Source organism: Coloeus monedula, assembly GCF_965178545.1.
Source record: "Coloeus monedula genome assembly, chromosome: 2".
Taxonomy (NCBI): Eukaryota; Metazoa; Chordata; class Aves; order Passeriformes; family Corvidae; genus Coloeus; species Coloeus monedula.
The window spans coordinates 119807844-119822811 of record NC_138782.1 but is presented as its reverse complement, the minus strand read 5'-3'; the positions used below and the strand labels follow the sequence as shown (position 1 = coordinate 119822811).

Sequence of the window (14968 nt, the reverse complement as noted above, 5' to 3'; positions counted from 1 at the left end):
GAACAGGGACAGGAGGAGAGGGAACAGCCTGAGCAGCCTCGTAAGGGCCTCCCCACCCTCACAGGGAAAAATTTTTCCCCAGTATCCCATCTGAACATCCAAAGTTTGGCTCAAAGGACTGAGCACCCCGTGCTGGTGACACCGTGCTCTGCTCTGGAACAGAATTTCCCTTCTCTGCCCCCTCAGCAATGTCTGTGTCTAGGTGCCCCAGCTCTGCTGGCAGTTGAGAAGATTTTAAACACATTTCTCCTGCTTTTCTCATTTCCAGAGATTTGCTCCTTCTGCAGCCCCCTCTGCCTTGAGCCCCCGAGTGCTGGGCTTGCCTGGCTCCCCTGCCTGCACAGCCTGCAGCGAGTGCCTGCAGAGCTCCAGCTTCTCCAGGAACATCCTCCAGGCATTCCCCAGCCACTCCCCAGCTGCGGGGATGTGTGGGGAGGCTTTACCTTCTGACAGCCTCTCCTTCCAGCCCTGGGCAGCCGAGGTGAAGAACTCGTTGTTGAGTGCGGAGCTGCTGAGCTTCATCAGCCCATCGGCCCCCACCTGCGAGAGACAGAGCCTGGGGTCACTTGCTGGCCACAGCCCGGGGTCACCTGCTGGCAGGGCCAGTGTCCCTGGGCACAGCACGAGCCCAGCACTGCCCACATCCCTCGGGAACCTGCCTGGGGCTCACTCGGGAGAAACCCAAGAGCCCCAGCCCGGCTGTGCTCGGGCCAGGCTGGAGGCTGAAGGGAGCAGGTTTTGTGCCCGGCTCTGTGGAGGCCGGATTTTGTCACACAACCCCCCCAGCCAGAATAAAGCAATGCCTCGGTGGGTGACACTAAAATCATGGTGGGGAGGAGTGGGGGTATTTCTCACAGCAATTCTGGAGGATTTGGGAACACTCCCACTGTGCCAGGCTGCTCCCAGCCCCAATGTCCAGCCTGGCCTTGGGCACTGCCAGGAATCCAGGGGCAGCCCCAGCTGCTCTGGGCACCCTGTGCCAGGGCCTGCCCACCCTCCCAGGGAACAATTCCTTCCCAATATCCCATCCAGCCCTGCCCTCTGGCACTGGAAGCCATTCCCTGTGTCCTGTCCCTCCAGCCCTTGTCCCAGGTCTCTCTCCATCTTTCCTGTAGGCTCTCTTCAGGTCCTGGAAAGCCACAACGAGGTCACCCTGGAGCTGGATTCGCTCTCCCCTAACCCCGTGCCCCTCTCCCCCACAGGTACCCAGGGTACCACAACAGGAACGGGATCTCCGCCTGGCATTGCCCTCTGCAGGCCGGAATGCCCAGGCTGTGCTGGAGCCCCAGGGGCTGCCCGTACCTGTCTGTCGACGTCGGGCAGCAGCAGCAGCAGGCGCTGCTGGCACTCGGGGGGCAGCACGGAGAACGTGTGCTTGTTGATCAGCGCCCGCAGGTTGGTGTTCACCAGGATCGAGTCCGGCGTCTCCACGTCGATCTCGGCGCACCGGGCTCTCTTCAGCTGCCCTGCAAGGGAGCACAGCTGGGTCACCCCTGGGCCGCCCTCCTCGGGGTCCCTGCACACGGCAGTGCCACCGTGGGAGCCACCCCGACGCCGGTTTTACCTCTGCACACACAGCGACCAACAGAGCCTGGAGATCCAGGCACAGAACGTTCCAGACCCACTCAGCCCACCTCCCTGGGACCCTGGCTGCCTGGGGCCTGGCAAGGAGGGTTCTCAGGAGGGTTCTACAACTCCTTTTCTGGTTTAAGTCTCCAGTTAAGGTCAGTTTGTTCCTGGGGATTTCTTTTGGACTTTGCTGCTCTGTGACAGTGCCTGTTCTCCCCAGAGGCACGATCTGGGATGGAGACCTCAGAATGAGAGAACGGCTGGAGATCAGGGAAAGGCTCTTCCCCCCGAGGGTGCTGGGCACTGCCCAGGCTCCCCAGGGAATGGTCCCGGCCCCGAGGCTGCCAGAGCTCCAGGAGCGTTGGGACAGCGCTGCCAGGGATGCCCAGGCTGGGGTTGTTGGAGTGTCTGGGCAGGGCCAGGAGCTGCATTCCATGATCTTTGTGGGTCTCTTCCCACTCAGGACATTCCACGACTTTGTAAGAATATCCCTAAATTCACCGGGTCAATCCCACCCTTGGAAAATGCAAAAGGAACCAGGAAGGCCGGGGAGGCTGAGAAAGCCCCGGCTCCAGTAAAGGGCTGGGAGCCAAATCCAGCGGGGCCTGAGGGATGGAGGAGATCCAGGAAGGAATTTCTTTTCCTTTTTCATCTTATCAGGGTGTGTAGGTACATTAAAAAGCCCGTAAGTAATGCAGGTCCTTTTGTGCTCTCCAGCAGCTGGGAACTCGGAGACGCCCGCCTGATGCGGACTGGGAAGGGCTGGTTTGAAGATGGCATTCTGAATTATTTATCCCAATTCCCAGCAGACTGGCAGTGCCTTCCAGAGTCCCTCAGCAACAGAGTTATCACACTTCACTCCATTTTGCTGTTTCAGGCTTTTGTTCTGGCCCTGGAGCAGCCAAAGCTCTGGAGAAGCAGGGAAATCCATCTCTTACGTGCGTGGAGCCTGTCGGATCTCGGGAACGGCTTCTTCCCCAGCCCGGGCAGGGAGTTCTCGAGCTTCACCGAGGGCGAGGAGCTGGACGTGGAGTTTGGGGGGCTGCTGGAATGTCCATCCGCCTGCTTCCCTTCCCAACCTGCCGGAAAGGGAGACACTGGAACACGGGGACACGCAGAGGAATCCTGCACGAGGATATTCCTGCGTGGAATGAAGGTTCTGCAACACCCAGACCTACCCCTGCAGCCCCAGCAGTTCCAGGACAGACACTCCTGTGCTCCTGGAGCACCTGCAGCCCAGCACTGAGTGCAGGACATCCCTTGGAGCCACCAGAACATCCCAAAACAAAGGCATGGGCGGGCACACCGTGTGTGCTTTGGGTCCATTTCCCAGCTGATCCCCATTTATTTCCCACCTGTATCCGAGCCAGGTGTGGTCCCATTAACACTTCCAGGGTTAACGAGCTCCTGTCAGAGCTGTCACCTCCCCACACCTCTCATGCCCTTGCTAAACTTCACTCCTCTATTGCAGCTGTTGTTCTTCAGCCCACCCTGGGGAATTCCTCCTCCTCCTCTTCCCAGTGCTCCGGAGACAGTTTCCCATCCTGGTTCCTCTCCCTCCCTTCCCTTCCTCACACAAGCTGTTCCAGCTCTGAATAAATCCCTGAAATTGTGGAATCAGAGCACTGCTTTCCACCAGAATGCTGTTCCCTCCCCCCCTCCATTTAATTTCCTGCTCTCCACACCTCCCACTGTCCCTTTTGGGAGCTGTCCCTGTACAGCACCATGGGACTCCAAGGAGAACAACACACAAGAGCCACTCGTGCCACAGGAACCTTCCAGGCCTTGAGAGGGAGGGATTTACAGCCTGAGGGGCTCCTGAACACCCTGATCCCACGTGGAACCAGCTGAGGAAGAACTCAAGGAAAAGCCTGGGAGCAGGAAAAGATCCTGAGCTGAGCCTAAGGAAAGATCCTGAGGCTGGAGTTCCCCAGCAGGAAGGGCAGGACTTGCTGGGAGCTTCTGGCCTTTGCACCACTGGTGTCTCTCCCAACAGGCAGGAGGAACAGCCACCAGGAATGAATCCCAGATCCTGCCCCAGGACAGGCTGAGGGTCAGGGGAGCTCCCAGGCACTCCCAGCTTCTCATGGCTCCTGGAACATCTGTACCCTGCCCTGTGAATTTCAGCAGGACATCCCCACAGTGACTCCCAGGATATGCAAATACAGATGTTTTTAATACTGAGACTGCTGCTCCAGGACCCTCTCTGGCTGCTCCCACACCAGGGACAGAATGGGGACACTGGGGATTCCTCTGGCTTGGAGAGGGACTGGCACAAGCTGGCCCTGTTCCACATCCCAGCTGCCTGCAGGGAATGATGTGGAATGCTGAGCCCTGCCAGGGATTGTCAGGGAGACTGAGCCTGTCCCAGTCCAGGGAATTCAGCAGGTGCCAGGGACTGCCTGAGGCCCAGCTCCTGTACCCGGTGCTTTGGCAGGGAATAACCCGGAGGCAGATGCAGAATTCCTTCCCTCTACAGGCAGCTGTCCCTGCTCCCAGCACAGCTCCTTGGCTGAAGCACTGACAGCTGGGAAGGGAAGGAATTCTGGGACTGGGACGGGGCCAATAATTGATACTAATTAATTACCCACAGCACCAGGCTTTACTGGAGAGTTTGAGGGCTGAAAAAGCCCTGGGATTTGGGACTGGAGATGCAGTTTTGTTGGGATCTGGATGGGTTGGAGCAGCCTGGGACAGTGGAAGGTGTCCCTGCCCATGGCACTGGATGGGCTCTGAGATCCCTTCCCACCCAAGCAGTCTGGGATTCGGGGGTTCTGTGGCTCAGAACCAGGACCTGACCAAGCCCTCAGTTACTCTGGAAAGAAATCAGACAAAACTGTCTGGAAGTAACTACCAGGAATTTGGGATACCATGGAAAATCTGCTGCTGGCTGAGGAGCTCCTGCCCTGGAAGACCAGCCAGAGCAGAGCAGTGACCTCACTAATTCCTAACAGCACAAATTCTGGAAACCCCTCAGGGATCTTTCAGATGAGAACAGGACACGGAACTCACCACGGAAACAGAAACACCAGGAGAACCCTGAACAGGAACACCAGGAGGAAGCCCTGCATGGGGTATGGGTGACTGGGAAAGTCACTGAGCACTGGGAGCAGCTTTTAACGAGCCAGTGGCACAGCCAGATCCATGCAGGATCCACCCAAGGTCTCTCCTTACCCGGTGCATCCCCACCAGAACCCCAGCCCTGGAAACAGAAGCTGATATTTCAGAACAAGGAGCCGTTTGCCCTCCTGTCCCCGTCCCCAGGAGCGGCGTCCCGCACGTACCCGACTTCCCGGGCGCGGCGGCGGCCTTGGCCTTGAGCAGGACGTGCTGGTTAGAGGGCAGTGCCATTCCCGGCCCCATTCCCGGGGCCATTCCCGCCCGGCATTGCTGCTGCTGCTGCTGCTGCTGCTTCTGCTGCTGCTGCTTCAGGGCCTGCGGGACACGGAGCACCAGGGTCAGCCACACGGCAGAGCCTGCGGGACACGGCCGCGGCTCCCCGCGCGGCAGCGGGATCGGGAGTCCTGAATGCAGCCCGGCCTGGGACACCCCTCAGCTCCCCAGGACACCCCCGTGCCTGCCCAGTGGGACACGGGTGACAGAGGGATTGAACACCAACACCCTGCTACGAACGGACACCTCCGACCTCTGCAGCTGCACGTTCGCTGTCACCGAGCATCCCCTCTTGTGCTGCCCCATGGAGAAAAGGACCTCCAGAGAAACACAGAGGAAGGATTCCTGGTCTGGAGTCAGCTCAAGAAGTAATCACACAAAGAACTTCAGAGTAAAAGCAGCACCCCGGAGCTCAGCCCATCTCCTGGGAGAGCAGCTTCCCAAACCCTCCACAGACACTGCCCTTAGCGAAGGGCTTTTGATGAGCACAGTAACAAAGATTCCAGCGCTGAAGAGAACAAAACAAAAACCTTTGTTTCAGGAAAGACTTAAAGCCACACCAGGACAGGGCCCCAGAGGCACCCGGGGCTCACACAGGAGGGGTTTGGATGAACCGCAAACCAAAGTTTCTGTTTGCAAAAACCAAAATCCAAACCCAGCTGACCTCGACAGCAGAAAAATGCCAACAGATCAAGGATTCCATGGAATTTCAGAGCAGGAGTAACAGGATTTGTTGTGCTGCATGGACACAAATGAGGCAGACTGACAGCAGCAGGACTGGGATAACCAAGGGCCACCCTGGATCCTGTTTTCCCTTTATTAAATTGTTCCTACACAGCCACTTCTCCCAGAGCTTGGAGAAGTGTTCAGCCAGAGGAAACACGGCAGAACTGAACTGACCTCCCGTTACTGAGGTCAAAAGCTTTCAAAGAGGAGAGATGAAAAGAGCCCTGGCATTCACAGGAATAAAACATCCACAAACAAGTTCAAGGAAGGTTCTCAGATCCTGCCTGGGTGAAGCCCAGGGCACAGCGACCACCAGGGAAGCAGCGGCTGTGGGCACTGCTGTGCCCAGGGCTGGCTGAACCCCACACTGCCACGTCTCGGGCTCTGGACACTGGCTGTGCTTTTCCTGGCTGAGGTAACACAGTTCCAGGTTTGCTCCCTGTGTCCCCTCAGCTCTTGGTCCCGCAGTGCTGGACGTGGGAACGGGAGGAAACTCCTTGGATGCCTCTTTAAATTCCGTGTCAGCGTTGCTCTTCTGATGCCTGTTCTAAACATTTGGGGGTTTCTTTGAATCTAAATTACACTGAATCCTGTCATAACAGGGGGATGGAGCAGCTCTCCTTGGGGAAGGGCTGAGAAAATTGGGATTGTCCAGCCTGAAGAAGCGAAGGCTCTGGGGTGACCTAACTGTGGCCTTCCAGGACCTGAAGGAGCCAAAAGGTAAGAGAGGGAGAGACTCTTGACAAGGCATGGAGGGACAGGACACAGGGAATGGAATCCCAGTGCCAGAGGGCAGGGCTGGATGGGATATTGGGAAGGAATTGTTCCCTGGGAGGGTGGGCAGGCCCTGGCACAGGGTGCCCAGAGCAGCTGGGGCTGCCCCTGGATCCCTGGCAGTGCCCAAGGCCAGGCTGGACATTGGGGCTGGGAGCAGCCTGGCACAGTGGGAGGTGTCCCTGCCCATGGCAGGGGTGGCACTGGGTGGGCTTTGAGGTCCCTTCCCACCCAAACCAATCCATGGGTCTGTGACAACCACAGAATAATTCTGGTGGGGAAGGACCTCGGGAGTCTCCAGCCCAACTCCTGCTCAGCCAGGGGCTCCTCCGGGTCTGGAAAGCTCCGGGGATGGAGGGGGCACAACCCCTCTGTGTCCTGATGCCACTGCTGGGCTGCTCCCACGGGGGAGAGCTCTGCCGTGGGTCCCTCCCTCAGCACTGAATGGATCTGAAATCCTCAGGATGCAAAAGCCCCATGGAGGTGGCACTTGGGGACACGGGCAGGGGTCAGTGGTGGCCTCGGCAGTGCTGGGAATGGTTGGACTCCATGGGCTCTGAGGGCTTTTCCAACCCAAACGATTTGGGAGTCGTGGAATCTCCAGCAGGATGAGCCAATTTCAATTCTGACCTCCAAGCCAGGATTCTTCCAGAGGATCCTAAGGAATGCAGCCTGGCACCCTCCCCCAGGCTGTGGGGATGGCACAGGCATCAGCTGCATTGCCCAGGCTGAACTCTGGTGTGTGGATGAACCAAACCCTGGTTTCTGGAACAGCCCCATCCACATTCTCAGTCTGGCAGCATGTGGAGTCCTAGGGTTAAAGGTTCTCCCTCAGAAATCCACGCCCTCTTCCCTCCAGGAATGTTGTAATTACTGAGGAGGGGAGGGCTGAGCCAGCCAGCCCCCAGCAATAATCCAGGGCACAGACAGGATTAAGGACAGGGGAGTTCCTCTAATCCCCCTTTCACTCACACCGTGGCATTCTCCAGCCCCGTCCCTCCTTCCCACCATCCCAATTTCCTCTTTTTAGCTGCCTTTTATAACTTCCAGTCCCACCCCTGCCATGGGCAGGGACAACTCCCACTACCCCACGGTGCTCCAAGCCCCAATGTCCAGCCTGGTCCTGGGCACTGCCAGGGATCCAGGGGCAGCCCCAGCTGCTCTGGGCACCCTGTGCCAGTCTGGTCACCCCTGTGAAGGGAAGAGCCTGTGTGGCTGCTGGGGAATGTTTGCCAGCCAGGATTAACGAGGGCTGAGGAATGCAAAGACTGTCATTAATATCCTGCTCAATTAGTGGGAAGCAATTTTCTGGGGATTCAAATGGAAGTGGGAGCTGGGTTTGGAAGCTCAGAGGAAAACCTGGCTGCAGTGACAACCCCCTCACAGCCTGAGCTCCCAGTGGGGAATCAAACAGCCACGTGGGAACAGGAAATTCCCAGAGCTGGCATCTCCTTTGGCACCACCTCAGCTCCCTGGGGCTGGAACCACAGCTCCCGTTCATCCTCCCCCTCCCTCCCTGCCCTCCTCAGTAACAGCCCCTGATGAGCGACTTCTCTCTCCCTGCAGATCCTTTCCCAAGGCCAGGGCACCTCAGGAATGCCATCCCGAGTGCTGCTTCTCCGCTGGAACAAGCCAGGGACTAGGCTGGGCTGGGAGAGCAAATCCTGCTGGGACACCTCGTGATTCCATCTGCTGTGAGCAGCTCCCACAGTCCCTGCACCTGATCCATGACTCCTCATACACATTCCCCTTCCCAAGGGAAAACCAGCCTGGACAGAGCATTTCCTCTCTAAGGACCCTGGGAACCCGAGCAGTGCAGCTGGGGAAGCACCTGGGAACCCCACACTGGGGAAAATTCAGCTGCAATTTTGCATCAAGAGGAGCAGACGTGAAGCACGAGCAGCTCCCACTCTGTGCTGTGCACGCAGGGAACAGGATCCACAACGGCCTTTCCATGAAAATTCCATGAAAAATTCCATGGAAATCAGTCACTCCTGCTCTGTGCCTCACAGCACCCAGGAGAGGAGCGATGCAAAGGCCCAGCATTCTCCCTCCTTCTCCTCCAGACACTCTGTCCATGGAATTCCTGCTCTTTCCCCTTCAGACAGCCAGCATCCATGGAATTCCTGCTCTTGCTTTCCCCTGCCCTCCATGAGGACACGCAGCACCCATGGAATTCCTTGGGAGGGAATTGCTGCCCACCAGGGGAAGAACTCAGTGCACTGAACTCCTTTCCCCCAAAGTCTGAATTTACCAAACACGTTTCCTCCGACAGCAGGAAGCCATGGAATCTCATCAAAGGACTGGGGAAAAGAAATCACATTTTATGCCTTTCTCTAAAGTAACAATTGTAAAAGTCCAGGCTTCTTTTAGGGAGAAATCAGAGGAACTGAGCAGCACAACATTCCCATCACCTTCAGGAGAGAGGGAAGCTCCAGGCAGGCCCTGGTTAGAGCCAGGCAGGACCCCTGGGGCTCCATCCCTGCCTGGAGCAGCTTCCCAGGGCTGCTTTCCCAGGAAATCAAGGCACTGCCGAGATCTCCAGGGGCTCCCAGGCTCACTCACCTGCTTGAGAGCCTTCTTGCTGTGCTTCTGGGAGGAGGAGAGGCCCTTGCCTGGAATGGACGGGGAAGGGCAGCCGGACTGCGGGGAGGCTGTCGGGGCCAGGCGGGACGACACTGCGGGAACAGAGATGCAAATACAAATATAAAAATAAATATAAACACAAATATAAATCTATACAGACACAGGATCCCACCTTCCCACCCTCTCCTCCCTGTGTCAGAGCACCTCAGGAGCCTCCAGCACCTCCAGCACCTGTGACTGCTGGCAGGAAGGATCACTGCACTCCCTCCTTCCCGAGGGAGCTGTTCCCCACTGCAGGCAGCAGCTCCACGGCCAAATCCAGCTGGGTCAGCTCTGGCCCATGTCTTTTTATTAAACCTGCAAACAGCTGCCTTCAGACCCCAGGGCAGCATGAGGAAAGGCTCCAGCCCAGCCAGCTCCACGCTGGAATCACAGCCTGGCTGTGGCCCTCTGCAATGGCCGGAGGTCAGGGCCCTCGCTGGCAGCAGCTCCTGCTCGGGGTCAATCCCAGCCCCTTGGCAGGCTGGGAACGTGCACGAGGTGCAGAGGAACAGGAGAGGACATCACCTAAAGCTCCTCTCTAAAAGGAAATAGGGGAATGCACAGGATGCCCCAGGAAATGAGGGTGTATTCCCAGTGGGCGAGTCCAGACATGGAGAGAAGTCCAGCCCAAGCCAGCCAGAGTTCCTGGAGTGAAGCTTCCAGCTCCAGGTGATTTAACCTTTAGAGAGCCTCATTACAAACAACTAATTGGGGAAGGGAATTAAACAACAGCTGCTCCAGTCACCTGAATGAACCTGTCTGGCACAGGATACCCCAAATCCCAGGATCTGGGGACACCTCCCACTGTCCCAGGCTGCTCCCAGCCCCAATGTCCAGCCTGGCCTTGGGCTCTGCCAGGGATCCAGGGGCAGCCCCAGCTGCTCTGGGCACCCTGTGCCAGGGCCTGCCCACCCTCCCAGGGAACAATTCCTGCCCAATATCCCATCCAGCCCTGCCCTCTGGCACTGGGAAGCCATTCCCTGTGTCCTGTCCCTCCGTGCCTTGTCCCCAGTCCCTCTCCAGCTCTCCTGGAGCCCCTTTAGGCCCTGCAAGGGGCTCTGAGCTCTCCCTGGAGCCTTCTCTTAATAAGAAAAAGCAGCAAAATTCAGCAAATTCCTGAACGTCTCAGGCCATGAATTTAGGAGGTGACAAAACCCCCGTGGGATCAGGGGAACCAGACGAGGAAGGTTTGGTGGTGGGGTGGCCCTGCCATGGGGGATAATCAAGAGTCACACATAAGGCAATTAATTAACACTTCAATTAATTAACACTTCCTGGGCAATCAGCAGAGAAGGAGCCAAGAGATAACGACCCAGCCCTTCATTAACTGCAGCCAGCAGGAACCTGCTCAGGGTCCACGGAGAAGGGAACCTCCCCAGAATAACGCCCCAGCAGAAGGCAGCATTCCAATAAAACACACGGAGTCAGTAACAACCACAAAACCCAAAGCTCTCCTGCGGGCTGTGGGCAGCTGGGAACAGCAGGATCCTGGGCACACACAGCCCAGAGGAGGCAATTCCAGCCCTGGAATGCCAGCAGATGCTGCACCACTGAGAGGTCTGGGTCAGAAACGGGTCATCCGTGATCCCTGCCCGTGGGGAAAGGTGACAGAGAGCACAGGGAGCAGAACCACCAAGGAAGGGCCAACAACCCCAAACCCTGATGTTGCACCCAGAGCTGGCAAGCCAAGGCTGTGTCCCTGGAATGTTTGTAACCTGGATCTGCCTCCTGGTCTGGGTGGAAGTGCAGATCAATAAAATGCTGGAACAGTTCAGAGCCTGACCAGCGCCTGGAGAGGCAAAGCAGGTCCCAAACTCCCTGGGATTCTCTGATCATTGGATAAAGAGAACGGGCAGCAAAGAAAATCTGTTGTTAAAAGAGTTCCCTCAAAGTTCCTGAGAATTGTAACAAAAGGCTTCTAAAAACTGTTTGTTTAAAAACAAAGAATTGGCAGAAGTGATGCTGGCACAGAGGAGAGACCTCAGAGCTCCTTCCAGGGCCCAAAGGGGCTGCAGGACAGATGTGCAAACCCAAACCCACTGGTCAGACACAGAACAATTTCTGTGTCCTTTTCAACACAAAGAATCTGGGCAGGAGGGGAAGCAGCAGGACCGATTTCAGGGGAATTCACTGAAGAGGATGAGTTCAGGGAAACTGCAGGGGACTGCTGCAAACAGCAAACCCAGGATGGATCCAGGGATCCCTCGGGATCCTGCCCTCAGGCCCTGACAGGAGGGGGCAGCCGGGGGGGTCGGGCTCTGCTGCCAGGGAACAGGGACAGGAGGAGAGGGAACGGCCTCAGGCTGGGCCAGGGCAGGCTCAGGGTGGATTTTGGGGAAAATAAGAATCCCTGGGTGAGTCCCCAGGCAGCGGTGCAGGAACAGCAGAGCTCTGCTGGCACTGGGTGCCTGGATCCCAGCACGGCCCGGGGTCAGCACCCAGCTCAGGCTGATCTGAACTGCTCCCACTCTGCTCCAACAGCCCAGCGGGCGCTTCCTGCAGATCCTGGCTCCAGCCCAAAGCCACTTCCCTGACTGACTGCTCAGCTCCGGGGTGCTCCCTGCGGGCTGAGAGATGGATCTCGGATCAGCCCCTACTGCAAATCACTGGAACCCCACGGAGTCCTGGAATGGTTTGGGTGGGAAGGGACCTCAGAGCCCACCCAGTGCCACCCCTGCCATGGGCAGGGACACCTCCCACTGTCCCAGGCTGCTCCAAGCCCCAATGTCCAGCCTGGCCTTGGGCACTGCCAGGGATCCAGGGCAGCCCATCCTGAGCTCCAGCTGTGTCCATGTCCATGGGTTCATCTGCTCGACCTCTGCAGCTCCAGAATGAAAAGCTGCACTTTGCTTGTTTGGGCTCAAAGTAAAGTCAAGCTAAGCTAAAAATATAAAATCCCCCCCAACTGTGCAGTCATGAGCTTAAAATATCCCAATTTTAAACAGCTAATGGGATCCAGATGTGTGGCATGAAAAACTTGGAGGGAAGCCATTAAAACACACTTTGAGGAGCATGGAGATGGCTCTGGTTAATCACAGAATCCTGGAATGGTCTGGGATGGAAGGGACCTTAAAGCCCATCCTGTGCCATGGGCAGGGACACCTCCCACTGTGCCAGGGTGCTCCAAGCAAGGGCTGGAGGGACAGGACACAGGGAATGGAATCCCAGTGCCACAGGGCAGGGATGGATGGGATACTGGGAAGGAATTTAGGAGGGTGGGGAATTTGGGAAGGATTTTTGGGAGGGTGGGCAGGCCCTGGCACAGGGTGCCCAGAGCAGCTGGGGCTGCCCCTGGATCCCTGGCAGTGCCCAAGGCCAGGCTGGACATTGGGGCTGGGAGCAGCCTGGGACAGTGGGAGGTGTTGGGATTGGAATGATTTTTAAGGTCTCTTCCCACCCAAACCAGTCTGGGATTTGCTGGGTCTATGAATTTAAGGATCAGTAAGGCACTGTGGAAGCAGAACAGAGCAGGATCCACTGGGAAGCAGCACAAACCCAGCATGAGGATTTTTGGGAGGCTCCCCCTGGCCACGGTTCAGCTGCTGGGCTCAACAACAGCAACACCAAATTAACACCAAGAGGAAAGGGAGAAGCCCCTGTGCTGCCACAGAGCTGCACCTGTGCCTTTGCCAGCCTCAGGCACCACATTCCTGGGAATACTCAGGTGCAGGAAGTACAGCAGGAGTCACAGCACTGGATGTTGGGCAGCTTCTCCAGCAGAACCCAAAGCCTTCCCTCGTGGTGCCCGGGGGGAGACGTCCCTCACTGAAGGGAACTGGGCTGCAGGGACTGCATCACTGCACTTGGAGTAACAAGACACCAAAGAGAATTGTTCTGATTGCTCTGGAGAAACAACGCCTGGAACCACAACACCCTGGAGAGCCTGGAACCACAACACCCTGGAGTGTGCCTTGGGAAGGCCCTGGGGCAGCAGCGGCTGTGAAAGCCCCGCACGTGACAGCGCAGATCCCTCTGCTTCTTCACACAGCTCCTCAGGGAAATCTCTTCTGAGTGCCACTGTGGCCACCTGTGACACCACAGGTGCTGAAGTCACGTCTGTCCCTGAGCCACAAGCGGCCCTGAGCACAGCGAGTTCCTCAGAGCACACCAGCAGCTCAGGGAATCCCAGACTGGTTTGGGGGGAAAGGGACCTCAAAGCCCATCCAGTGCCAGCCCTGCCATGGCAGGGACACCTCCCACTGTCCCAGGCTGCTCCAAGCCCTGTCCAGCCTGGCCTGGGACACTCCAGGGATTAGCTAAGGCTGAATTCCCTTTCTCCTCTGTGTTACAGGACCAGTTTTGAGCCGTCAGAGCCCATCCAGTGAAGCTGCTCCAGCTCTTCCTCCCGCAGCCGTTTGGGATTAACTCTCCCTGATTCGCCCCAGATGGGAACGCTCACTCAGGAGCGGCAAGGTCTGAGTGTGGAACTCACTGCCAGCAGCACTTCCAGCTCACAGCCCAGGCTGATTTCCATCAGTTTGCAAAGGTGCATTAGAACACCTGGGAACCCCTGACCCTGGAGCCACGCGGGTCCCGGGCCCTCTGGCAGCCTGGACACGGCCCAGCCCCGGCTCTGGCCGGGGGGACACAGCTCGGGGCTGGAAACACGGCAAGAGCCGAGTACTCACAGTCCTGGTGCCACCCCAGCGCTCCAAAGCCGACCCCTGCTCCAGCCACAGAGTCCTGGGAACGTTGGGATGTTTTATCCAGAGAGCAACTGCGCAGCCAGATTCCAGTCCCGGGGCTGGGGCAGTGCCAGGGCAGTGTCCAGCAGTCAGATCTCAGTCCCAGGGCTGGGGCAGTGCCAGGGCAGTGTCCAGCAGTCAGATCTCAGTGCTGGGGCTGGGGCAGTGCCAGGGCAGTGTCCAGCAGTCAGATCTCAGTGCTGGGGCTGGGGCAGTGCCAGGGCAGTGTCCAGCAGTCAGATCTCAGTGCTGGGGCTGGGGCAGTGCCAGGGCAGTGTCCAGCAGTCAGATCTCAGTGCTGGGGCTGGGGCAGTGCCAGGGCAGTGTCCAGCAGTCAGATCTCAGTCTCGGGGCTGGGGCAGTGCCAGGGCAGTGCCCAGATCTGGCAAACCACAGCTGGAAATGGGACAAACTCCATCCCCTTCCCTCTGCTTTATCCACGGCAGCTGCTGAGGATCTCCCGATGTCAGAGACCCTCCCCTTCCCCAGGCAGGCACAGCCGAGCCTCCGAGTTAGAGCTTGGCAGGAGAAGGGCTCTCAGAGCAGACTGCTGGGCAGCCTGAGCTCCAGGAACTCCCACTTCCATGGCCTCCCCGCGGGAATGTGCTGCTTGGGAAGGAAGGAAAAGCCTCCCCGTGCCCCTCAGGCTGCCACCAGCACTGCTGGGACAAGGACAGGGCAGAGGGACGGGCAGGGACAGGCAGGGACAGCACTCCCTGCCTGGGAGCTCCTTGCTCTGAGCCAGCAGCAGCGCCCCAGCCAAGGTGGGCACAGCAGCACAGACGTCACCCAGCTGAGGGAATATCAGGAATCAGCTCCACAGCCTTTGTGAGCACCTGCAGGGGCTGGGAGGCTTCTGAAAGTCAGGAAGCTGCTGTGGGCCATGTTCTGAGAGGGGAGGATTAACCATCACCTGATTCTTTAACTATTAACTAATTCTTCCACTATTGGGTAACTCATTGGACATTAACTCATTCCTCCCCGGGAGGGTGGGCAGGCCCTGGCACAGGGTGCCCAGAGCAGCTGGGGCTGCCCCTGGATCCCTGGCAGTGCCCAAGGCCAGGCTGGACATTGGGGCTGGGAGCAGCCTGGGACAGTGGGAGGTGTCCCTGCCCATGGCAGGGGTGGCACTGGATGGGCTTTGAGGTCCCTCCCAATCCAACCCATTCCATAGCTCTCTGAACTCCTGTCCT

General features: G+C 57.9%; 1 protein-coding gene across 1 annotated transcript in view; it reads right to left on the bottom strand.

The window, feature by feature from the left end:
- ASXL2 (ASXL transcriptional regulator 2) overlaps positions 1–14968 on the bottom strand; it is a 65353-nt gene that overhangs the window by 10828 nt on the left and 39557 nt on the right. The window contains exons 5-9 of the mRNA XM_082276954.1: positions 9028–9140; positions 4854–5004; positions 2508–2648; positions 1303–1466; positions 444–540 (exon numbers count right to left, since the gene is read on the bottom strand). Of these exons, the coding sequence (XP_082133080.1) occupies positions 444–540; positions 1303–1466; positions 2508–2648; positions 4854–5004; positions 9028–9140 (666 nt within the window). The remainder of the gene's footprint in view (positions 1–443; positions 541–1302; positions 1467–2507; positions 2649–4853; positions 5005–9027; positions 9141–14968) is intronic.